This window comes from Amia ocellicauda, chromosome 4 (assembly GCF_036373705.1).
Source record: "Amia ocellicauda isolate fAmiCal2 chromosome 4, fAmiCal2.hap1, whole genome shotgun sequence".
Lineage (NCBI taxonomy): Eukaryota > Metazoa > Chordata > Actinopteri > Amiiformes > Amiidae > Amia > Amia ocellicauda.
The window spans coordinates 2,428,255-2,455,128 of record NC_089853.1 but is presented as its reverse complement, the minus strand read 5'-3'; the positions used below and the strand labels follow the sequence as shown (position 1 = coordinate 2,455,128).

At 39.3% G+C, this 26,874-nt stretch overlaps 1 protein-coding gene across 1 annotated transcript in view; it reads left to right on the top strand.

The window, feature by feature from the left end:
- The first annotated feature begins 5,484 nt into the window (after positions 1-5,484).
- The window catches only part of kiaa1549la (KIAA1549-like a), a 35,266-nt gene continuing 13,876 nt past the window's right edge, over positions 5,485-26,874 (top strand). Inside the window, exons 1-11 of the mRNA XM_066700481.1 lie at positions 5,485-8,497; positions 9,185-9,294; positions 11,244-11,463; positions 11,732-11,865; positions 12,232-12,400; positions 14,279-14,338; positions 15,314-15,465; positions 15,867-16,038; positions 17,051-17,214; positions 21,350-21,540; positions 24,908-25,035. Coding sequence (XP_066556578.1) covers positions 5,674-8,497; positions 9,185-9,294; positions 11,244-11,463; positions 11,732-11,865; positions 12,232-12,400; positions 14,279-14,338; positions 15,314-15,465; positions 15,867-16,038; positions 17,051-17,214; positions 21,350-21,540; positions 24,908-25,035 — 4,324 coding nt within the window. The 5' untranslated portion in view covers positions 5,485-5,673. The remainder of the gene's footprint in view (positions 8,498-9,184; positions 9,295-11,243; positions 11,464-11,731; positions 11,866-12,231; positions 12,401-14,278; positions 14,339-15,313; positions 15,466-15,866; positions 16,039-17,050; positions 17,215-21,349; positions 21,541-24,907; positions 25,036-26,874) is intronic.

The following is a 26,874-nucleotide window of genomic DNA, read 5'->3' as shown; positions in this document are numbered from 1 at the left end:
GTATAGAATTTATTACAAGGGCAGTAATGTTAAGACATGGACCCGGGGACACAAATGGAAATTGGGCTTCAAGGCATTCAAGACAGAAAACAGGAGACACTTCTTCACACAGAGAGGCGTCACAATCTGAACAAACTCCCCAGCGATGTGGCTGAAGAGACAATTTGGGAACATTTAAAAACAGACTGGATAGGATCCTTGATCACTTAGTTATTAATGGACACCAAACGAGCATGATGGGGCGAATGGGCTCCTCTCGATTTTAAACTTTGTTATGTTCTTATGTTCTTATGTCTTTTATTGGTAAAATAATCTTCACTTACCTTTAAGAAATGTATACTGCTTGAAAATAAAAATGTTTCCTTCTTAAAGACTTCATATGGATAAATCGAGTATAAATGACTGCCCTCCGCAGCTGCCTGAAACAATGTATGGTTCATGTTCTTCATCAGCCTGACTTAATAGATAATGACCATGTGGATTGAATGCTAGGCTGGACAGAACAGTTAAAAAGAGATTCATTTGGCTCACTTGCGCTGCTGACACCAATTTATTTTCTTTCTTTATTTTTCTGATATTCATGCCAAGTGTTACACCGTCTAATTTTAGAGCTATGCTGCTTCCACCACAGACCTTTTAAACCTTGATTAATTATGCAGAAAAGGCTGAAATTCAGTTAAGTATTGATGCCACTGCAGCTGCCTTCTTGCTTGATGTGGCCTGACTGCTTTTTGTGATGGTTTTGTTTCTCAGCAATGTGTTGTTTCAGTGCAGTATTCGCACAATACACTCACAATCACAATAATTAACAGGGAGAGCTCGGAAAAGGTCCTAACCCTACTCTGCTAAATGATGCTCAAACCAGATTAATTAAAGACTGACTTTCAATCACCGTTACATTCACTGCCATAATTTGCTTGACTTCTAAGGGAATTTTAAATTCATATAAATTTTGTGTAGCGGTGTTCCTTTGTGCAAATGAAACAACAACTCCACAGCACTGAAACCATGCCTCTGGTGGGCTTTGATGTCTGGCGTCTGATAGAGTAAAAGAGGAATTTTCTACATCCGAAGTGATTAGTCCAAGCATCAAGGCATTATCTTAATTTGGCAGCTGTCCATAGACTCTCCATTTGGGAGTATTGCCCAACAGCAAATTGCAAGCAAAGGATCTGAAACACTGAGTCTGAACTACTTGATCATGTTCTTTGCAAGGTGTTTCCGAGGAGACTCCCTCCTTAATGATAACAAACTGGTCTAAAGATGTCTGAACGCATGCAGGCTCACTGCCCACTGCTCATCCTCACTACGATGTGCAAGTGAGGAATGAACGTTAAGAGTCTGGAAGATAAGGTGAACCTGCGTGGCATCCCAGTTCACCGCCCTGCTGCTCCAGTTATTAATTATGTTCAGCCCAGTTTATTATTTCCTTTGTTACTGGTGATGTTAAAAAAATGAAGGCAGTTCTGCAAACATCAAGTTCCCTCTTGTTTTTGAGGTGGTCAGTGCAGGCATGGACCAGAAGTATCTGCTGTGAAAAATAGAATACAAAATTAAACCTTTGATCTCATGTGTGTTGGTAGAATAACACCGAAAAACTGATTTAAGACTGGAGCTGTCCATTCATCACTGTCCGATAAAGTGTGATCAGTTTGGTTCTGTTTAGTAATAATTGCTTACTATTATTGTTGTTGTTATTTTACAAAATAACACTAAACAAGCATAATTTCTTCCATTATACCCTTCCTTTAAGTGATTACCAAATAATAATAATAATAATAATTAAGTTTGTTTATTTATTCATTTTAGCCCTTTAAACCTGCCATTTGTATCATTGATAAAGAACAGTATAATTTAAGTACATAGCACAAATGTGTGTGAATAAAGCCCTAGAGTATAATATTGTTCATTTAAGTAATTTTTTATACTTATATTAAATATACAAAGAGACAGATGGGATCTACAGAGCTAGAAAGGAAGTCCATTCCAGGTACCCCTGCTGGTGTTGTGGGAGTTTAACAGGCTTGTAACTGGTTGGTGGTGCTCATCCCAGTGTTAGCCAGCTGGACCCAAGGCCAAAGTGGTTGGATGTTTCTCATTTCCATTTTACCGGCCTATGCTACATCCTCTGCCCCATGGCCATCCCTTCTGAAGAGACCATCCTTCCCAGGTTGTTGGCTTTCTTTGAAGGAGTATCCCATATGCTCCTCCAGTCAGAGCAGGTGGCTATCTGCAGGGATTCAATTTTCATGTGGTATTTTCTTTTCCTAACAGAGCTGGCATGCTAACCCAGCAGCATCTCGATGCAGGAAGTGCATTAGACAATGATCTCATGTTGGCTTATATCGTTTTAAATGTAACCATTGAATCCAATGTATGTATGAGTATCAAATAGAGCCGGATACATTAAGATAAATGTTACAGCAGTACATTCAATATGATTAAGCAGTTTTTAAAATATACTGCAAATATAGTTTTCCTAGATATGAATGGAAATCATATATCAGTTATTGACATTCATACCTTTATATATTTTGACATACTTGGAAGACATCTATGTATTTGAAGTAGAGGAATTTGTGATGAAATTCCTTTCATGTACTGCAGATCAAATACACACTAATATGTTTCTGGGGCAAGGTTCAGTCCACGGATTCCAACCAGTAACAAAGGTAGCTCTCTGAATGTAAAACAAATACGGTATGCATTGCATTAGGCTAGCTTGTTAGGAAGAAACTGTAGGCTGGGCTTAGAGTATGTGACAGGCTTGCAAATCTTTATAATTTATAAAACATCCCCAGATGGATATGTTGAAAAATTCTTAACTACGTGCTATGAATGAAAATATAATGCACTGTGGCAGTATGCCAGTATATTGTAGGATAAAACTCCACTGCCACGAATAAACTCTGCCAGCATGTCGTACAAATGATGAACTTTTAACCAAAAAGAAACTCATATAAAAGAAACAATATGATTTTAATATGAAATTAAAAATCATTTAAATGACTTTTTTTTTTCTTGTAATGGAGTTTAAATTGACATCAGCACTGCTCTTAGGAGTATTTATTAATGAGTATTGTTTTCCATGCCTAGACTTTCCATATTTATGTAATGATGATAATGATGCTTATTAAGAATTTAAGGTTGGAAGAAAACTGACATAGTATCCGTCACATATTTAATTATTATTATTATTTGTTTCTTAGCAGATGCCCGGCAGGTTCAGTGCAATACAAAGTGCAAAAATACAGAGCAGTTCAAGGCATAAAACATTACTAATTACAATTTACATAATACCGTGCAATTCAAAGCATAATACATTTCACAAATTCCAGTTTACACAAGTGTATACAATATATGGGGTCTTACATCCTGGATGTAAAAGCTGATGAGTGCAGACAAGATGTCAGGTCACAGTCAAGGGCCAAGGGAACGGGAGCATAGGGGACATCAAAATAACAATACGAGTGCTAGTAATGCAAGGCAAGTAGTATGATAAAACATTGTAAAGTGCTATCTTATAGGAGAGTAAATGGCTAAATTACAAGTACTGTCTGAAAAGATGTGTCTTGAGTAAGCGCAGGAAGGAGGTCAAGGACTCTGCTGTATTGACTTCAGTGGGAAGGTCGTTCCACCACTCTGCATAGAAGTGGTAAGAGAAACCATGGGATGTGATGAGGGGGCCCAGGGAGCGAGTGTAGAAAGAAAGCAGGAGGGGACTCAGGACGGAGCCTTGGAGTCTGTGAGGAGAGGGTGGGGGGTGGATGAGGAACCTCGTCATGTCACTTGGTAGGTCCAGTTGTTGAGGCAGGAGCAGAACCAGGTGAGAGCAGTCCCAGAGATTCCAAGGTCAGCAAGGCGGAGGAGGAGAGGGAGGCCGCTCGAGCACAGCTGAGGGAGTCAGTGATTCAGCCAGGAGAGCCGGATTGTAGAGGATCCAAGAGTGAATGATGGGAAAGAAATGCAGAGAGCTGACGGTGGACTGCACGCTCAAGAGTCTTTGAGAAGAAGGGGAGTAAGGAGACAGCGTGGTAGTTCTGAGGAGAGGTGGGGTCAAGGGCAGATTTCTTGAGGAGTGGGATGACAGCAGCTTGTTTAAATGCAGAGGGGAAACAGCTAGAGAGGAATGAGGAATGAGGAGTTGAGGAGGGAGCAGATGAAGGGGAGTAGATCAGGAGCGGTCGCTTGGAGGAGAGAAGGGAGAGGGTCCAGGGTATACATTGTAGGTTTGTGACCTAGGAGGAGAGAGGAAAGTTCAGAGTCCAAGAGAGGTGAGAATGAAGAGAAGGAAGCTTGATTAGTGGGAGACTTGGGCAGGATGGGAGAGGAGGTGGGACTGTTGAAGAGATTGCAGATGTCTGTGATCTTGGAGGAGAAGAAGGAGGCAAAATGATCAGCAGAGAGATAGGAAGGAGGAGGATTGGGAGGGGAGGCGAAGAGGGAGGAGAAGGTGGAGAAGAGTTTGTGAGGGTTGTTGACAGAGGATTCAAAGAGTGATTGGAAGTAAGACTTCTTGGCTGAGGTGAGTGAGGAGGAGAATGTGGAAAATAGAGAGCGGTAGACTTCGAGGGCAGCTGGGAGTGGAGTAGAGGGGAGGGAGGAGGAGGGGAGAGGAAGGTAGATGAGGTTAGAGGGATTAGGGAGGCAATGGCGTGCAGGTGCATGGTGAGTGGAAGGAGAGAATGGGACTGGAATCGGAGAGATTGTCATGGTTGCCTATTGTTGCTGTGCAGCGTTTCCTCGCAGACTTCTCCTCACTGGAGTCCCACAGCTAGAGTCCCTGCCCTTTGGAGATGGTGCCCTTCAGAAGGGGGGCATTGAGGCTGCTGGCGCTGAGGTCCAGGGGGCTGCTAAATACTCCACCTGTAGCTAATTAGGCCGGTACACACCTGAGTTGCGTTGAATGACACAAGGCTGTCGTGACAGCACAATCCCTCCCAGGCAGGACTGATAGTAGTACAATTAATGGCCACTTTGAGTCTGAATACAGACAAAGACCGTGCAAGACACACGCAGTTACACTGAACAATAGCTCACAACAATACTAAATAATAACAGCTTGCAATGTAACTGCTTCCGATTTACAGAAACTGCATGTCAATCTAAGGACATAGTGTGTTAAGTCAGTTGGTAATTAACTAACATAATGCTTTTTATTCAGAATGTTTTCCTGTGTTATGCAGAAATATATATATATTAATCTACCCATGAAGATTGATATCTCTTTTTTTCTTGACTCTCAGTTTTTAAAAAGCATAGCAACAATTAGTATTATTTTTACGTAATTGATCTAATATGGTGTGTTCAAATCTGCTAAAACAATGTATACTTATCTTACAGTAATTCATTTTGCATATACATAACTTTATTTCAGGATCAAAAGTATTAAAAAAAAGCATGTAATTGCTCATATAGTTTGTGAGTTGAAAGGATCATCTCTTGACGATAGCTCATGTTTCTGTCAACTCTCTTACAGATCAAGGGAATTATGAAACCTCAGCATATTCTGCACTTCCACAGGATCCAGTGGCTACAGTCGGGCCCTCTCAGTTGTTAGCTACACTACTGCTGACCGAAGAGGAGACTATTTCAGTCATTGATACAGATCCACCTGGGTCGGCAGGAAGCACAACAGACACTGTATCGAGTGACAGCCCTACATTCCAATCAATGCTGACTCTGATAACCAGCGCGAAAACTGTCCAAAAGCCCCAGACTCTAGTGCAATCTCAAACTTCCCCAATCGTCTCCAACAACGGAAACCAAACAAACAGGTGGCCTTCGGAGGTTTCCACTGGAGAAGCTGTGCCTTCTTCTTCAGCATCTGCAGTGACCGCCGTCACTTCTTCAGGCCCAGGTTTGACACACAGCACCATTCTCCCAGCATCACCTCCGCCCCTGCCAGTGTCATCTCCGTCAATAGCTACAGAAACATCCATTTCAACAGAACTTGCATTTCCCTCATCATTATCTCCATCAACAGCTCCATCATCTTATCATAACCAAGCCTCATCCAGCTCCATCCCCTTAACCCAAGCAGCCTTAACAGCATCTCAAATGCCCCTGCAAAGAAGCACATCAGGTAGCAATGTTGTTACTTCCACAGAAGTACCTGACAAAGTGACGATCAGGACAACCCCAAATACCAAAAAATCCTTCTTAGACAGTACCTTTGACTCCATGAAGCCTACAGTGCCTTTCAGTGCAGAAGATACCACCAGAACGCACACTAATCCTCTGACACAGTCTTCTGTGACTGGAACTCCGTCAGTCAAGTCAACAACTTCTTTGCAAGTTAATGAAACTGTCGATGGCTGGACCACCAGTGATAATTCTCCTCCTAGAGTCAGCAGGTCTACTTCTGTTTCTTTTGAGTCTTCAACTGTAAACAAAAATGTAACCCTCACCACTTTTGTTACACAGTTATCAACAAGTGCACCAGTGACCTCAATTAGTACTGATGCAGGGACAGTGAGCACTGACAACCTACTGAGTTCTGAATGGACCCCCTCATCAATACTGTTAACATCAGCCACTGCAGCAACTTCAACAGAAGCAGTAACGCCTTATAGCACAGGATCTGACACTCGTGCTACATCTGTGAATACTATGTCTTTTTCTGCTTCTCAAGAACCAGTGACTTTGATGAATGATTTAACGACTTCAGCTTTAGTTTCCTTATCAGATGCTTCTACGAGAGGTGTGACACATCTCAGTACAGAAGCTCCTACTGGTGAGGTTGTAAGCACTGTAGTGTATCAGACTTTACCCACCTATGGATCTTCATCCACAGCAGATACACATAAGACAACAGTAGCCAGTGAATCTTCAACAAGTGCCTTTATTACACTAGAATCTGGAGTTCCAACAAGTACTCAACATAGTTCTCTCAGAACTCAACAAACCGACAACAGAATAAATACCCTGACTTCAGAGCACCCCATTCAGTCTCCATCAATGCCTGATGAACCCTCTACTACAGAGCGTTACACAGAATCCCCTGCAACAGCCACAATGTTAACAGCTACAACACACATATTGATATCTAGTAGTACAACTGAGGAAAGGTATACCACTAATCCCAAATATACAGTTGAGTCATCTACATCTCAGTCATCTGCCATGGAGCCAACTACTGTTACTTCTGACCATACAGCCCTTACAGAAACATCAGGTTTAACATCATCTGATACTTCCAACACACCTTCTAATTCACAGGCATCAGGAGCTACCTCTCCTTCAGCAGAATTGAGCTCATCAGAATATTTCTCAACAATTGCAGCCTCAAGTGAACCAAATACAGACTCCAATAATGTGTCCACAACATTTCCCATTACTGTGAAATCTAGCTCGACAGATGCTTGGATGTCTAACAGTACAAGTGCTGAGGAATCTACAACATCTGCAGGTGCTATGGAGGAATCTACAATCCAGACGCACACTGTTGGACCTTTTCTTTCAAGCACACTGGGTCCTGTTCATCCATCGTCAACAGAATTAACTCCTAGTGCATCGGCACATGCAAATGATACAACCTCTGAAATACCCGTGGAAACAACAACAGCTTCACGGACTTCAGTGGGAAATCAAACAATTTCTGAGCAGACCACACATTACCATTCTTCTGCTGCTAGCAGCATTAGTCTCACGACTGTTTCTCTTGAATCTTTGCCCATGTCAGCAATATCCACCTCAACTTTTAATACTCACTCTTCTTCTAGCGAGATTTCTTTGGTAAGTACGGAATTGGAGACTCTATCTTCAGCGATAACAATGGCTTCTGATATCACCAGCACCCTTTTGTCTTCATCAGCCATTCCAGCTGAAGTCTCTACATTTCAAACGCATACCACCAAACCTCCCCTGTCCAGTCCCCTAACATCTCCCCATACATCATCAACTTCCCTAAGGCCTCCTGTTGTTACAACTGCAAATTCTACTCATTCTCTCATTACAGAGGAAATAACCACAGCTCCAGTGTCCACTTTCTTTACGACAAAGGGGACTGAAGCTCCAACCCCTGAGAGTGAAACCACTCTGCCTGCTATAGTACCGTCAACTGCCATTGCAATAAATAACACAAAACCAGTTGCTGTTGAGAGCACGTCTACACGAGTGGTGACAACAACCCTTATGCACACAACCCAAGAAACGGTGACTTTGCCACCTACACCTATGACCACTGTGGTCTCTACCACTGCCATAGTCAGCACAACAGAAACAGTCACGCCACCCCCTTCTACGATGGCGTCAGTAACCAACACAGGGGCCTCAGTGACATCGAGAGGAACATCTACACCCCCAGAGAGTAGAAAAACCCCCTCGTCTCCTTTGATCACGCTAACTTCAGCCTTGACTTCCATGGTCACCATCACATCTCACGTGACCAAGGCTACAACAGCTCCTGGACAAAATATATCTACTTCCCATACTTCCGCCACAGAAACCTCTCTACTGCAGTGTAACACTACAGAAAGAATCTGGGTGAAAACAGGTATGGATTCCTTAATTTTATTGAGAATATTTACATTACATTATTTATCATTTAGCTGATACTCTTATCCAGGGCCACTTACATTTGTACCCATTTATACAGCTGGGCATTTTACTGGCGCAATCTAAGTGAAGTACCTTGCTCAAGGGTACAACAGCACTGCCCCACCTGGAACTTGAACCCACAACCTTCCGATTATAAGTCCAGCCCCATAACCACTACTCCACAGTGCTGCCTCTATGCCACAGTACTGCGTATTTAAGTCAGTGCATCAGGGAAAGACAATCACGTGTTGTTCTGCACATCTGGCTGGATGCCTAACTTGAATATGAAAATGATGTCAGTATTGCATGTATGTTCTGTTAAAGGAGAACTATAGAAGGAATGTGTTGCAGGTTATTTCATAACATCAATCCAGGAAGATGTTGTATTCCGTTAACCAATCAATTATTTGTTTTGAAATCTAGCAAGGTCAAGAAATGGTGGCCCAATCCTTTCTGCTCTCTGCCTATGATCTCCTTCATGCTTCGTTACTCCTTCTCTAATCAACTTTAAAGTTTTCAACCTGCAAATGCAAGAACTTGACATGACAAATGATTTCCTGTGACATACCTTCATTGTTATTGTGATTCATGGGGTAAAGAAAACATGCTTCTTTGGTTTCTGTTAGTGTCTTTCTCCCCTCAGTTTTGTCCCTGCGAAGAAACAGAGCTGATGACACAATTAAACAGAATCTTACCAAAGGACTCACACAGGCACTCCAGAAAGCTTTCAACAATAGCAGTGTGCACGCCCAGGTCAGCATTTCTCCTTCTATACGACACAGGGTTTTGTTGCTCTGAATCTGGTACACAAAAGACTGCTTATTCTGAGTATCTCAGCTGAAAACTGACTAAACCACCACTGTGTACGTGCCTCAGTTTCCAAGAGACCAATATTGTAAAATACAGAAACTTTGACATGCTGCAGTATAGAAATTTAGATATGTCCTCGTATTTATATAACATAAATTATTTGGGTTGAACATTAGAAGTTTACGTTAATTATTTGCAGTGATATGGGCCATTGGTGAAGAAAACAATTAATCTGTGCTGTGACTATTGTGAGTATCCAATCTTCTTGAATGCAACGAGTTCTTACTCTTGGGCTTTTTCCAACAATGGATAATGAATACCCAGGAGTTTACCCTATTGATCTGAAGGTTAAAGGAACTTTAAAATCCAAACTACAGTTTAAATGTTAGTTCCTTTATCCTTACCTCATCAGTAGTTACAATCTCATTTGTTTAGCTCAAGGCAATTTTCAGAGTTACTTAGTAAGATTTTAATTGCTGGACACACAATGTACAGCTAACCACTGAACACATGGGTTTAACAAAATGTTTGGAAATGAAAACCAACAGTTGTAGGAATGAGGCAGAGGCATATCTATTACATACATGAAGTGTTTGTAATCTTCCTTTTCTTGTTGGAATCCCATTAATAAGCTTTCAGAGAGAAAAAAATGTAAAATGCATCCTAATCTTTTGAATAGAATTGAGAGAGTGGATGGCTGCAATTTCACTTCAAGGCTGAATGAAATACAATCTCTCAATAACGCATTCATTTTGAAATGAGGATCTGCCAGTATGTAGATATTCATCATCAAAGCGGCTCTTGTTAGCTTTCTGAACTGTGCAGAATGCTTAATTGTTCGAAAAGTACTTCAAATTGTACCAATGTTCAATGCTCAAATCAGCTATTAATACAGGGATAGCAACCACTGCTCTAATAACTAAATAATGAGTTGTATCTTTATTGATACTGAAATGCAGTGCCATATAGAATAGCCAACCCAAGAATTAACCCACATATGAACCCTACATTTTATTCTGGTATAAAACTCAGCTAGTAAAAATATATTGGGCCTGATTAAATCAAACTTTTGATCCACCCGCTTATAGCAAACTACAAACCTGTACATCATAGCGGTTACATTTCTGATTAGAAGAAAGTGTCATCTCATGAAAGTGAAGCGCAACTGAGCACACTTCTGTAGTTTTCTATAGCGGATGGGTCACAGTTTTGATTTAATCCCAGCCCTTATCTGAATCCGTAATTAACCCTAATTATAACCCAATTCCAATGTTTCATCTAGTCCGTACTTTAACCCTGAACTGAGCCCAGTTACATTAAGGGTTAGGCCTCACCCTGGGTTAGAGTTCATGAGAACTGAGACTCAGAACTTTACTTTTGTAAGCAACATAGTTTATGATAAATAGTAGTAACGCCTGTTTTTCGGTGTGCGTGCTTTCAGATTGCAGCTTAGATTTTTCTTTTTAAGATGTGTTCCAGTGTGGCATCCACATGATCTCTGCCTATTTTCCTAAAAAATAACCACAATGGCACAGTTCCCCGCCGCTCTGAAAACTGTAATTACAGGAACTGTGCAGTCTGTGGTAGCATAGCAACTCACCAATACCCTAGCAACCTAAGCCGAAGCTTTCGCAGTACCTAGTGTTCAGGTGCAAAAGACATGCAGCCGATTCTTTGAAATATCTGTATGCTGCCGTTTTTTTTCATTTCCGACTTGCAGGAAGTGACAGCAGTCCAGTTGGTGTCCCTCACACTGATTGATTCAACATATGCAAGGAGCAAAACTAATGATATAAAACAGACAATACACACAGAATTGCACACGCATACTTCTATATCTAGCTACTTCGGTGATTCAGCAGAAATTCACAAGCTCTTGTCTCCTGTTCCAGATTGAAAACCTGACCAGCACTACCAATGTCACAGTTGGTTACTATGCTATCAGCGACAGAACCGTCTACATTGCTTCTGTTGTTGTCGAGGCTCTGAACACTTATGGGTATGACAAGCTGATGAGTGATATAAAGCAGTATGTGTCTGACGTGCAGTCGATTCAAATCCCCGCCACTCCTTGGATACCCAGCCCTGCTATCTTCTTGCAACTCAAAACAGGTAAGGATGATATTATTCCAACGGAATGAGCCAGCTTGCATAATGAGCAGCGAATAGCACTACACTTTGGCGGCACTGATGCCTTGGATGTGGATCAGCTATGACATTTAGTTTCATCGTCTATCAGCATATAATCCAGCAATGTGGTCTTGCAAATGAAACGTGCAAGATTTAATTTAAAGCACCTTTTTCATGTTTTGTTATTCATGACTTGTGCCCTTGACTGCGACATGATTTACTATGCTGAGTGTATGTTGTGCTGATTCAGTCCTTAGGTTTGTAGGACCAACAGACAATATCAAGTCCTGCAGTTTTGTCCAGACTATGGAGCAGCGATTGCAGAACGCGTTCGCAGAAGCAGAGTCCAAAGTGCTGAACTCCCAAAATCACCTGTCTGTTCAGGTTTGATCTTACGTTCTCCCTAAATCATATGCAACATATTTAGTCATTTATTCTGCTGTTTATCTTGTTCTTAATTATCTACAGCATGTGTTGTCAACATAACAATCCCATAAACTGAGCCATTCTGAAGTGTTACATACATTTAACAAGAAATTGTTTTTATTTGTTTTAGTTTTTCATGAGCAGTTTTATTAAATTCATAACTTGCCTATTTTTCATTGTCTGGTGAAATCAATTTAAATACAAATTTCCACCCATTAGGTAATGGTGCCATCCAATTTTGGGTTGCTGTTGTTGTGATTGGCTGGTGGGGAGGTGCTTGTCTTCAGTCTGGGCCAATGTCTCTATCGATGTGTCCTTTATTAGATTTTAAGCACCTCCCAGGCCGTTGGCTCTCCGGCTGTCACTCTGATCTACTTCGTCCGAAACCAGAGTGTGATTCTGAATGGGACTGTTTCCAGCAACCTTCTCAACCAGCTGACCGCGGAGTTAGTGGGCTACTTCCTGCACTTCCCACCTCTCATAATTGCTGAGCGTAAGTGTTTCTTTCTAACTGCTGTTTGGGAAATTAAGCTTTGTTCACACAGCAGGCCTTACTGCTCAAATCGTTTTTTGAAATCAGTTTTGTAATACTGGCTGTTCAAACAGCATTTACAAGTGACTAAATTAGATTAAGCATTTACCCATTATAACATCCACAATTATTTTATGTTTTTATGTGGATGTTTTTTTTTTCTTCAATATATATTACATTTGGTGCAATATTGAGATTGTGTTACTGTTACTATTTATTATTATTGTTGTTGTTACAGTTGACTCCTTATAATTGCATATCGCTCTGTTTTATTGCATAGCAAACAGCTGGTCCCATTTTAAAATTGTATTGTTTTTAATGGAAACTTGCTTCGATTAAATGCATATCGTTTTAATGCATAATTCTAATTAGTGCAATAAGTTGTATACTTAGCAGGAATAAAACTAAAGCAAAGAGAGTTTACCAGATACACACTTTATTTTCATTTACCATAGAGTAGTTTTAACCGTTTTCGTTATAAGTTTCATTATTAACTTATAGTCCTACTTTTTTTTCTATGAAGATGTGAGTTAGCGAAATTCATTAGTACATTTGCGGACATATGGCTAGATATATATGACAAAGAGTGAAATTAAAACATTTTAGAGAAAATACTTTATTTTGTGAAGTCGTCTAAGCTATTTTTGGTAGCCTGTCTGTAAGTGGTGTTTACTTTTCAACTGTACATTATTCTGTAGTAAATCCCTAAATTTGTTACATGAGTTGTTACATGCAATAACACATTTTCCTACTGATTTCTGTTTATAAGCCTACAGTTACAGATTTAAAATGTTATGCTTTTGTTGGAACTAATAGCTGAAGACCACTGTGCCTATTTATTTATTTATTTATTTATTTATTTATTAATTATGCACTGTGCAACATTGTGCAAGTGTAATATAGTATTTTCAGTACTTAGTATTTCTGCTGTGGGTGTTTTTGTACCTTAAACTGTTTATTAGTTATTAATGTTATTTAAATGTGCACAGTGCAGTATTTACATTTGTACTTATTACAGTGTACTTTCATGTAAAGAGAGGGAAAGTCAAAGTACTGATCTGGTTTGAAACCTGTTTGTTTGCCTCTTAGTTTTGTTTAACTGGGGACAAGTATTCTATAACTAAATAGTTGTTTTAATGAAAGATAAAAGCAAGATGTCAGCTTGTCTTCTGTGGATTTGGATATTAAAGCCAGCTGCAGTTGTAATTGAGTAGCTCTTAGGGTTTTCAGTGTGGAGTCGACATAACTCCTTTTCATTGTTTTGTCTGTGGAAGCCAATAAGTATAAAACTAAAGTGAATTAGTAACACTACTGATAAGACCAGGAAAATGCAATGGACTCCTTTCTGGAGCATTGTAATTTTTTTAGTGCCTGATAATGATCTCATTCAATAGTATCTGTTTTATTGGTTCCCTGCAAAGAGTAGACCATTTTAGAACTGAAGGTCTGTTATATACAGTTCACAAACATTTAAAAATAAAATGTTGTTTACACCATTTACATTTACAAATAAATCTAATATTTAGAAGGATTTAACAGTCAAGGTGTTCAGAGATAATTTGGTATGGTTTCTGTGGCCCCCTATACTCAGTTTCAGATAGTCATAGTTAGGTAGTTTAACGTCAATTTCACCAGGAAGGGGGCAGAATCAGTACTTTTAAGTTAGCATTTCAGCAGCCACCGACATTTCATTCTACTGATATCACTCAGAATCATTTACTGGGACGAGTTCTTAATGAACCTAAAACTATGAGATTGATCAAAACAGTAATTTAAATACACTCTTAATAAAAATGCTATGCATGGCTCATAAACTTGTTTTCAATTTTCATTTTTCAGCATTGGAGTATCACAATCTGAATACTTCACAAGCAACAAGAGATTACTGGGTGATTACAGGTAATTCATTCTTTCATGTGCAGTGAGCACTAGTGCAATTAGTTTTATGTATTCTGCTTTCTTATGATGCCTTTTATCTTCTGTTATGTACAGCGGAAACTTTAGCGTTTCCAACCCTTTAGACATCAGTTACCCTTAGAGTTGTATTTTATTAGGTTGACTAAGGGCTAGACCAAATCAAATCCCTTCCCACCCGCGAATCACAAATGATGGAGTTGTACCCTTTCGTGTTTTGATTCATGAATAGTATTAAGTCTCTTCTAACTGTAAATTAAACTGCAATATTGCATACATTTGTAATTTGAGATTCACAGGTAGGTCAAAGTTTTGATTTGGTCTATGCAGTTTGAGTTGCAAACTGTACAAAGTTTCAATATTTTGCCAAGTGCAGACTGTCTGATGTGCATTGTTTACTTAATCTCAAAACTCAAACCATTGCTTATTACAAACCTGCTGGGATTTTCTTTTATCCAGTAAAATATTTTTTAAATATTAAAATCTCATTTAATTTAATGATAACAACTACTTAGCCTAACAACCAAATTAGAGTTCAGGATCTTTACTCTGATTTATACAACTGCATTGTAGTGCCGAACAGAAAAATATGATACTACAGTATACACCACTGTATTACGCCCATATGTTTAAACTTTCAACTGACCACCATTATTAGACCTCACAATAAGTCAAAACTCAACCCTAGCCACCATAAAAAACTACACACCCATCTTAGTTAACTCAATAGAAACAACCTTTAACCTAACAGAAGTCTACATTTTCTAGGTAATGTAACCCTAACCCTAGCCCAAATCAAAACCTAACCCTGGTTTGATTCCTAAATATTTGTAGAGAGATAATATTTAGTCTCTGAAACAGCTGAAAGAGTTTTCTTTTATCAGTTTTAAATCTGGTGAGCCTTCCCGTGTTGCTTGTGTGTGTTTGCTGTGGTTATATCAACCTGCCACTTCTCTCCAGTAATTCAGGATGTTGACAACTCCTCTCTGGAGGTGAATTATCAGAGCTTTGCCAGTCTAATGGAGCAGCGCTTGGCTGAGCTGTTCGTGATTGCAGGGCAGCAGGGAAGAAGGTTCAGGCGAGCCACCACAGTTGGAAGTTACACTGTCCAGGTAACTCGAGGATGTATGACATTTAAATCATTGTGTATAGAGTTGTTTGATGAAGAGGGATCTTCAAAAACCTTATATGGGATTGCAGCACAGCATTGGGGTGGCCCTGCATATAAGCGACTGTGGAAGGAAATTGGACTTTGACATGAGAAAATTATCATAATGCTGAGGTCCTTCTGCAGGTGGGGACAGTCAGCCTGGAGAAAAGAAACAAAAGGCTTTCTTGAAAGGAGAATGGCAATGGCTGTGAAACAGGATTGCCTCCTTAATTGGCTAAAGTGGAAACCAAGCCTCTTAATTCAACACAATTTAACTCCTGAATAGATGAATTAATTAATTAATGATTTTAACTCTGTTTGAAAGAAGAGTGTCTTAGTCTCCTGATTTTGTGTCTCTGCCAGATGGTCAACATTAAGCGAATCCCAGGTCCCAAGAACCCTGCTGAAATGACCTACTATGTCCTGAGCAATGGCACACCTTTACCAGGAACCACAGCAGCCAAAATCCTCAACACTGTGGACTCCCAGACCATGGCTCTGACACTGGGCTACTTTGTGCAGCTGCAAGCTGAACGTATGTTTTCCCTGTCAGCTTGTTCTTAAGTCTGACAGTCAAAAGTGTGACAGAGAAGGTGGCACTTCGTTTAAAGGATCAGTCCAGGAAATTGATAGAGTTCTCAATAAGCTTAGTTGGTCGATAGTTGTGAGTCATTTTGACATTTAGTCAGGCATACAGAGTTACTTGCTACTTGTCAATGATATGTCCTGTATTCCCACGAACAAACAACATTAAATAAACTTGGGCTTTATGTAATCCAAATGCTAACAGTGTAGTGGAAAGTTTTTGTTCAGGGTTAAAGCTACTGGCTACACAGTTCAATCATGTACCATAGCCTCCTAGCAGACAGTATGAAGGTGTCTTTAGGTTTCTAAGCACAGGGCGAAACAGTAGTGTTGACATAGAACCTGTTAAAGGGCGGAAAAGGTAAAGCATTATTCCTGCTGTGTCAACAGATCATACTCAACAGGAGAGATCTGACTCAGAGGTTTCACACTCAGCATCCAATGCTATAGCAGCATGCCTGCCTCTTCCAAACAAAACAAAATCATGTTTTTCTGGCAGAGCTTTTAAAGTTAAATAAAATTAAATCAACATTAAACATGATCTATTTCATGAAACTAAAATTAATATATTCAAAGTAAATCTGTTGCATATGTTTGACCACTTCAATTGCATGTTAATTTGAAGCTGTTTGATTCTCACACTAGGGCTCAAATCAGGTTTGTATATTGGCTTATACAATATAAAATAAAAGCATAAAATAGTGACGAATGACAGTTAGTCAATATCATGTGCCACATTTGTATCAGTTTCCTCAATTTCCCACTCCAGTGGCTAAAAATATAATTAAATACTGTATCGTTTACATTGAACCAAAAAACAAAACAAAAAAACAGATGAATTTCACGTACGTGTTATACTGGTTCCTTTTGTGTATGAAATAGCATTGGACAATCTCACATTAACTACAAATACGTATGGAGAGCAATGACCAGAGCTGTGCGTTTGTCTTGCGTCTGGACAGCGGTGGTGAAGAACCCCCCCAACAACCTGTGGATCATCGCCGCCGTGCTGACTCCCATCGCAGTGGTGACCATCATCATCATCATCATCGCGGCGGTGCTGTGCCGCAAGAACAAGAGCGACTTCAAAGCCGACACCATGGGAAACCTGCACCCACGCGCCAAGGTAAGCCATCGTGGGGAGGGTGTGCCCGGGACGGCTGTGTGATAAACCAGCTACGTCCTCTGCATCGGAATGATTTGTGTGCGTCCAATGGATCATCACTCGGGATGAGAGTCCTCCGGGTTAATGATCCTTTGCTAATATTCTACTAATGTATTTCAGATCAGGACACATTTATAATTGCCATTTACAAGCCCTAATCTGAAAGTATTTCTCTGTTTTATGTACAGACTCCAGACTGTACTTAGAGCAAATCCCAAAGCATGATGGGATTAGAACTATAATTAGGTAGATTTTTTGTCACTTTTACAAATCTTACAAGTACCTCAGAAATGAAGTTGAAACTGTGTGGATAGGCTCAACAACGTGTTATTAAGTATTATATACTAACTTTGTCAAAAAAGTGTATAAATATGATTGCATGGTTTTCTTTCTCTTCCATGGTTTTGGGGACATGTTTTTACCAGCAGACTCAGAGGGTATATATAGGGGTGTGTAGTTGATCGACAAGCCCTTGGATAAACCAGCCCTTAGCTAACTGAGCTCTCAATTGGTTGACAAATCAATGGATGTTTCTTGAACCCGTGGGATCAATGCAGTTTTTATGCTTCCTAGTTCTGAGTGAAGACAGGGATTGATAATCTTTAGGCTGACTCTTGCAAAATAGATTTTCAATCCTCTTTCTCCCAAACCATATGTGGCAACCAGTGACAGCTTTACTCATTTCTAAAGTTATATAGTGATAATTTACATGGTGGAATACTATGTCTATAAAAACACTTAAAATAAACGATAGATCGACAAAATCATTCCTATGAGAATTGCATTTACACTACTGAAGTTAAAGTATGATATGAATTGGAAAACAAAGAATCCATATCTTTTTTAAAGACCACAAGAGTTTATAAAATTACATCTTCAAAGAAGCTGTACATGAAAACAGATTGTCTTGATCATTACATCTATTTTTTTCTTATTTCATTGGGGTTTGCAATGCATTGATAATTGAATTTGCTTATAATACAACAGGGAGCATTACTTTCATTTTGTTATCAGCATTATTGAAAAGGCCTCAACTGGACAAAACTGGCTTTAGTTTCTTTCCTGTTATAAAAGGTATTGGACCAGAAATACAACACTTAATACAGATTGGAGGAATGAGCTCAGATCTGCTCCACGCAGTTCAATAAAATAGGTTAGCAGTTCTTTCACCAGAAAATGGAAGTAATTACAATGGGAGTATATGGGTGTGCTTACAGTCCTGGAGATGAAGCAGTCATGTGACAATGACAGATAGAACAAGCGCCATCATTCATTTTTATAACGTCCCTCAGCCCACTGCGCTCCCCCTCTGTTCAGCAGTGGCCTAATTCAAGAAGCAGGTAGACAAAAACAGGAGATAGGTGTATCTTTTTTCACTGTAACCACATGTAAAAAAGGGAAAAGAAAAAGATGATACACTAACAATGTCACACAAAAATGATCTGACCGGAAGGAAGAGTTAACCTTTAACAAGAACCAAAAGACAATTTAAATTAAATCCTTTTCTATATTAGATATTAGTGAACTTAGGAGGAATGGATGTGCGTTTTGGGATTTTTTTATCAATCACTTAAATTCCCCTACATTTTATTGGTAATGCTTAGGATTAGGTGGAGGGCTTTAGGTATCATTTAACATCACAAAGCAGCTGTGCTTAGTCCCTTGAAAAGCTTGATTGATTGATTGCTGGGAAAACACAAAATGTGTGTTATGAGACTACAGCAGAAAAGGCTTTGACCCTGGTCTAAATATGAAGGACAAATATAAAACCCCTGGAAGATTGCTGTGTGATATAAAATGTGTAGATGTATTATCTGTCTTTAATGTGTCTGTTAGTCTGTGGCTATGTTTAGTTGAGAGGCTCAGATCTGTAGGACGACCCGGAATCAATTAATTTGTCAGACATCTCGCTTGAAAACACAGCGATGACAAAGCTTTCAAAGGAGTATAGAGGTACCGTCTTCTTCCTGATTGCCACAAGAATACTACAACTACAGAAGCCTCACTATCATTGCAAATTAAAATTTTGGTCAACAACAACAATTAAATCCTCTACCCCTACAATTCGTTTTCTCTGTGAACACTGTCTCGAATCCAGAACAGTGTCTGAAAAAGACAATTACACAATACCAGCATTTCTCAGGAGATTAAATTCCATGGTCCTGGAGCATGATGGGTAAAAGCCTGTCCCCAGCCAAGGAGACAGAATAACAAGCATAAAGCACCAGCAACTGCATTGCCTTCTGGGAGATGGCGTTAACTGCTATTCCAGTTTATAGCATTTAATTATCAGTGAAGTAGGGACTGGTACATATTGACATTACACTGGAGCAAATTAATCAATAATAAATATGTATGTATGCACATAGTAAAATACCACATTTTCCATAATATACTGGTGAAAAAGTATTTGATCCCCTGCTGATTTTGTACGTTTGCCCACTGACAAAGAAATGATCAGTCTATAATTTTAATGGTAGGTGTATTTTAACAGTGAGAGACAGAATTACAACTAAACAATCCAGAAAAACGCATTTCAAAAAAAGTTATAAATTGATTTGCATGTTAATGAGGGAAATAAGTATTTGATCCCTTCGACTTAGTACTTGGTGGCAAAACCATCTGTAGGCAGTTGGTAGAAGTCTCAGCCCTCTGATATTTGCTGCTTTACTGCAATTCATACAGGATGGGAATATTCAGTTTGGCCTCTTCATGCTCATTTGGTGCCTGGAGACGTTGTGTTCGTTCTCAATGCAGGAAGACGTCTGTGATAGAATAGCACCCTGCCAAGCATAACAGTGAATGGGCTAGTGCTGGCAATTAAGCAGTCTGTGGTCTACTGCAGTCACAAGATAGCAAGAAAAACCTTAATCGGTGTGAAAATTAAAAGCCACAGGACCCGGCATTTTTATGAATACCATCTAGATATTTAATAGGATTCAGCTGAACGAGCAACATCCCTAATAGATTTTAAAATAGCTGTTTTATAAGGATTCGTTATCATTTGAGTTCCAGTCTGATTGAATGTAGTTACTGTTATCATTATTATTATTATTATTATAGTTTTAATAATAATGTATAATTTATGTCCAATGGTATTTGGAAGCAACTCATTTTGATGAGGATATGTTTCTAGAATACAACTTTGATGTTTTTTGGAAAACAAATAATGGGGATGGATACGCATTGCACAGCTTTGAATGAAGTCCACATTGCGGGTTGGTAATACACATGTGGCAACTGATCTTGAAATACATTTACACATTTCTGAATTATGTCCACATCCATATATCGATTTCTACTCTGTTTTGCTACAGGTACGTGTCTGTGTGTGAATCACATAGTCTCTTGAGAAATGTAAGGATTTTTTCCTCATCTCTTTCAGCTTTTGTCATTTGTTTTGTTAAATATCAGACAAATGTTCCCTTGAAGAGAATGTTTCATGAGAACCGGGGCAAACTGGCCCCATACATGGTTTTTATTCTGTCATGTTTTGAAGAAGTGTGATAAAATTAACCACGTTAAAGAATTCCTTTATGTCACACTTCACAGCTTCCATGTGTTTTGATGTGTTTAGTAAGGTGCTTAATTTAACATCGTCTTGAGGAAATCTTGCACAAACACAGTGTGCTATTATATTATGAACTGTACACACTTATGTACACAAGCTAAAACCTCTAATCTGTCAATTCCCCCTATAATTAGTAAGCTCTCTAACTGTTGCTTGGTGCAACATGTTACATTAATCAGGAACTGTTGTCTGTATGTTATGATGGTAGTCTTAACGACATAGTGAACTATTCACTCATTATCATGTGTTACAACAGCCTTACTCAAGCATAGCAAACACCTGTTACCTGTTCAAATGCAACTTTCTTTAGTGTTGTTCCACCAAAATCCCTTTGCTTTATTCTCTCATGTCAGCATATATAAATTACCCACCCCTTCTCAGAAGATATTCAGACATATGTATTATGTGGAACAGCAGATCTGGGTTTCAAAACATAGTTGGACTTCTTTGTTTACCCTTTTCAGCCTATGACATTACATTTTGAGATTGTGTTTTTATAATTCAAATGTGTCTCCTTTTTGGCAGCCAGTGCAAGGGTTCGATTATGCTAAGCAACATCTGGGGCAGCAAGGTGGGGAGGATGAAGCCATTCCAGTGACCCAGGAGACTGTGGTACTGCCACTGCCTGTCAGAGACGCGCCCCTGTCACAGGAACGAGGGCTGACGCGTGACGGAAGCCCCACGAAGAAGACCCTGTCCAGAGAGATGCGTAAAAGGTATCTTTAACATCTCTGTCCCTTTTACTAGCTAGATTCTTCTTGTTCTGTTGTGTGTTGCCCATTTCAGCAATCATTCTCATTACTGTGTTAAGTCCTTGAGCTGTTCTTTAATGTTTACTGTCCAGAAGGTACTTGTAGTAGTTATATGACTGTTCCAGTCCAATCAGGTTTCCCTCTGACTGAAAAGTTGTGTTTTCTCTGTTGTATTCTGTGGTGTCTGTGAGATCGCCTGCCGTCGCTTTTGCTAGGGAATGTGACGCCTCGGCCTATGTCACTCCCTCTTCCACTTTCATTAAGATGTAGATATGCACCAGGGGGGTTGCTGACATCCTGTAGCTGTGGAACATTGTGTCCTCATTTCACTTCATTGCATACAGTAATGTCACTATTTCACACCGAAGGAGTACAGTATATGGACATGTTTCTTAAAGCACACTTGTATGTTTCTATTCCTGTTGAGCAGACCTGGGAGAGGGCTCATTGCCCAGTTCCCACACTGCTTTTATCTTCACTTATTTATTTATTATTCTGTTAACATGTGGGCCTTGCTGACAAATACATAGGGGATGTGTTTTAAAAGTAATGACAAATTCGGAGATGTCATTTTGTAATGAATACATTAAATTGAGAAATTCTTCAATTCTGCTTTTATTTTCATCGTCCTCAACGGCAATTGTAAAACCCATGTGTCATTGTGTCCGCCCAAAACATCTGCCCAAAAAAATCTCCATATTTGTAGTTAAAACATCCTTTGCATCCTTGAGGTTTATGAAAAGGAGTTGTCCAAGGCAGAGGAGCCCATTTATCAGGATTTAACAGTGGGGTTCTTCGGAGAATTAACAAAGAATACTACAATAACCCTTTCTAATGCTGTGTCAATTGTTCAAAGGCAGTTGGTTTATAAATAGTAAAATGGTAACCAAATATGTATATGTATGCTTAAAAGCTCAAACTTCTAGATTGAAAGCATCATACTTTGAACCACAGTTGTAATGACTCAAATCAGTGACTTGAATCAACTCGGGCTCAAGTAAATTTTTGATGACTCGACTCGAGTCTTTGATACCAAATTACTTGACTCGATTCCCTGCAAGACTCGACTCGACCCGAGTCAGTGCCCAGAATACGTGACTCGACTCAAGTCAAAACACAAAAGTCTCCATCTGACTTGAGTCATTGTCTTTATGATAAAAATAAATTAAAACAAAAACTGAAACGCCCCTGCTCTACATGCAGTCATCTTACTGCATAAACATAACGGCTTCTGCAGTGATTGGCAAGACCGTTGCTAAGGAAATGCTTTTCCAGCCTATAGCACAGCTCTGTGATCATAACGTCAGACAGCGTATTGCACAGATACTGTGAATTAATTGGTTAAATGGTCAGATTCTGCACACATTTGCGCAGATCTGCAGAGATCGGCGGTACCAGAAAGCGACCTTATATTTAGGCAGGGAGAATACGTCAGTGTAAGGTAGTGTTAAACTGTACAACAATTTGGGATCGCACACTAAAAAATAATATGAACATTGAATAGTTTGTTTGTGTGTGTGCATAATTCAACTGCCTAGTCTCCTGTTTTCAATTTTTTTTATTTTATTACTATTCAGCCAGAGGTCACAACAGCACAGTCCTGCCTCGGTTAATCCAGTGTCATACTGCAAATTATGCTGGAGCTGAATCCGAACTGTCAGAACATTTCTGTTGATGTTAGCTTGTTTTGTGTGTGTGACTCGACTCGACTTGACAAATTCAGTGACTCGACTCGACTCGAGCTTGGCACGCCACGGACTCGACTCAAGTCTTTACTTCTAAATGACTCTACTCCCAGTTTTAGTGACCTGGTTACAACTCTGCTTCGAACTGCTGTTATAACATATACATAGCATTCTAATCAAAGTAACTTTTTGATAATATATTTTCTAACAATTCATCTCTGTCTTCAACTTCCTACAATAAAACAACGCCTTTCGATTGTTTGCCAAGACAAATTTTGTTGTATGATAAACCGCAATTATTATTGTATACAATTTATAAATCGCTCTATAATTTTTTTTAGGCCCAGATTGCAAATTGGATTGACAATATTGATTGACGATTCCCTCCACATCAATGCCAACAAAAAGCTAGCTCAGCATTATAAAGGCTGGAAAACCCGTAAACATCCAAATGAAAAAATAGGGATGAACAATAACTTATAGCAGAATGTTCGGTTCTTAATTACCTTCTGCATAAGAAGTGTCTTTTTGATCCCCCTGCTATGTAGTCACATTCTATGCTGTGTCTTTTAACAGTTGGATTTTTTTTTTCTTTCTGCGGCCCTATCATTTTAATCAACTGCTGCAGCTCTACCTATAATAAACAGGAAAAAGCCTTAATCAAAGACCAAACCCCCATGATTTACTTGTGTGGTTTATAAAGCTGAAAGCTCCTGAGAGAAAAAAACTTAGCTTTTATTCTATTATTGTTCTTGCTCTTGTTGATTACCACAGATAGTATAACAAATGGAATTTAAGTGAATACCTTTGATGAAATTTTAAGCCTTTATGTGGCTGTGAGAATTAAATAAGTATTTGAAACTCAGGTGTGGATTATAACCAAAACATACAATTCAAATCCTTACTGCTACCACTTACTTTTTGTGTCACACAATTGCCGAAAAACAATTCTGTTTGTTTTAAGAGCTCTACATATTTTAAATGGGTAAACTGTGTGGATTGTATCCCTGATGTTTACTCTCTAAGCTGACTCTTTTAGAATCAGAGATGAAGCCGGCTTCATCCTTACACTGAAATCACTGTACAAGCAACAACTGTGTTGCACACATACGCAGTTTGAAAGCTAATAGGGATGCTTAAGTGCTGTCAGTGGCTAGTATTTCATGCAAGAATGTCCAAGATGTTTGAAATTAGCCCTATTTATTGCTTGAAAACATGTGACAGACTGTGTGATTGCCTGGAAAATTCCAATTTGTTTTATGGCTTGAATTCATACATTTTAAAACACATTGTGAGACCTGTATTACCTCACTTTCATTGGCTCATAACACTCACAGTTTTATATCCCATGTTATAAATGATCATAAACTGATCGTGTAGTTATGATTTGTGATTCAGTCTGTAGATAGATAAATAAACAGATAAATAAAGTTATGAAATTGCATTTCAAGACTCCGGAAGACTGCGTGCTTCTTGTCTTGAAAGGGGATCACTTCCAACTGTGGTAAAACTACGCAGCACCATGCATCCTGAGCGTGTACGTGTGTGCACGTGTTTATCACCGCAGATAAGCACGGCGTACCCGGACGGCCCTGAACTGGCGCCGACGCAAGCTCAGTCTCTCTTGTTGCTATGGTTACTTGCAGCAGGTTGCCTAGCGAGGACGGCTCCGTCATCAGTACCGAATCAGGGAAGCTCAACTCCGGCAGAGGTTCTGCGCAGAAAGTAACAGCGCAGCAGAAAATGACAAAAGAGGAATTGAGGAAGAGAAATGGTGAGCAGAACCTTCTTATACATTTGCATAGAAATCACAGAACCCAGGTGTAAAAGCACAACTGCCCCTAACCTATCCACTATTACACAGTGAATGAGGTTTCTACATTAAAATGGCACATTCATCAGAACATAAGAAACATAAGAAAGTGTCCAATCGAGAGGAGCCCATTCGCCCCATCGTGCTCGTCTGGTGTCCATTAATAAGTGATCAAGGATCCTATCCAGTCTGTTTTTGAATGTTCCCAAATTGTCTCTTCAGCCACATCGCTGGGGAGTTTGTTCAGATTGTGACGCCTCTCTCTGTGAAGAAGTGTCTCCTGTTTTCTGTCTTGAATGCCTTGAAGCCCAATTTCCATTTGTGTCCCGGGTGCGTGTGTCCCTGCTGATCTGGAAAAGCTCCTCTGGTTTGATGTGGTCGATACCTTTCATGATTTTGAAGACTAGCACATTCAACTCAGTGCTGTTGTATGTTCATAGCTACATCATTAATAACAGTTAAGCACTCCTTGTATTAGCCCCGGTGAAGCAGACATGTTATGTTACAAAACATGGGGGACTTCTGTTTGAGTAGATGAGTAGAAGTCCTGCTGACCCTGTGCTACAGTCTTCTGCAATATCGGCAATATCAGTTGTATTTGCCACTCAACACAGGGAGAAGGTCAGCTTGCATTAGACATTCATGCCAGTCATCAGAACAGATGGTAGCAAAATGAAATGTCATGCTTGTAAATGTTTCACACGCTTGAGTATATTGTGCTCAAAATATAAATTAAGATGGGCTCCAGCATATATGACAATATTTGATATGTCGCTTTAAAGTCACTCCATATCGGAGTCGAAAAACACAGACAAGAAAATAATGAATTGCTGAAGAATTGCAGTAGAACAGGCATTTGTGCCCTTTTTACGTGTTTCAGCAGCAGACTGAAACTGGAGTGAAAATGAGCTCTGAATTCAAAGGAGCATTGACTGTATCTGATCTGCTAGAGCATTTGATATATGTTTGATAACATCCTAAATATCTGTTTTTCAGGTGTAAATTTTAAAAATAGAATTGGTAAGAGTTTTGGTTAATTTGTATTTCTAAAACTCAATCATTATTTATTTTATTTTTCTATCTTGCTGATTTTATTATTATTATTATTACTATTATTCTCACAAATCAAATAGAAAATGTAGAAAAAAGCATGACTATTATACCCACCTCTCTAACATGGAAACACAATAAAGACAGTTATAGGAAAACATTTTCTCATATTTGTACAATACACATAGAAAAAAAGGATTCTGTGTTGGTCAAAAAGTTGTATAGCTTGATTTTGTAAAACAAATAATCCGCAGGCAAGGTTGCAATAACCTTATATAAACATCCAGATGTACCTCATTTTCTTAAGCCACAATGTCTTTACTTATTGAACTGGATGTGTTAAATTTCGGAGAGGTTGGCATTAGTGATCTTTTTTTCTATTTCTTTTCCTTTGCAGACTTAGAATAACACTGCAGTCCTTTTTAGTTTTTTATAGTAGAAAATGCAGACCTTCATCTCTTCACATTTATTGCTCTTAAAAACCGAAGAAGAAAATGACCCCTCTGACACTTTGGCATTTGGTCTGGGGAAATGGCTCTCTTTTTAAATGGCTGTAACTGTTAGAGAAGTATTCACCCCCCTGAGTCAATACTTAGTAGAACATCCTTTGGCAACAATTAGAGCTGTGAGTCTTTTGGGGCAAGTCTCTATCAGGTTTGCACCTGAATGTGAATTGTGCAATATTCACCCATTCTTCTCGGAAAAAAGCTCTCTCAAGTTGGATGGAGGTCATTGGTGGACAAGTCTTGC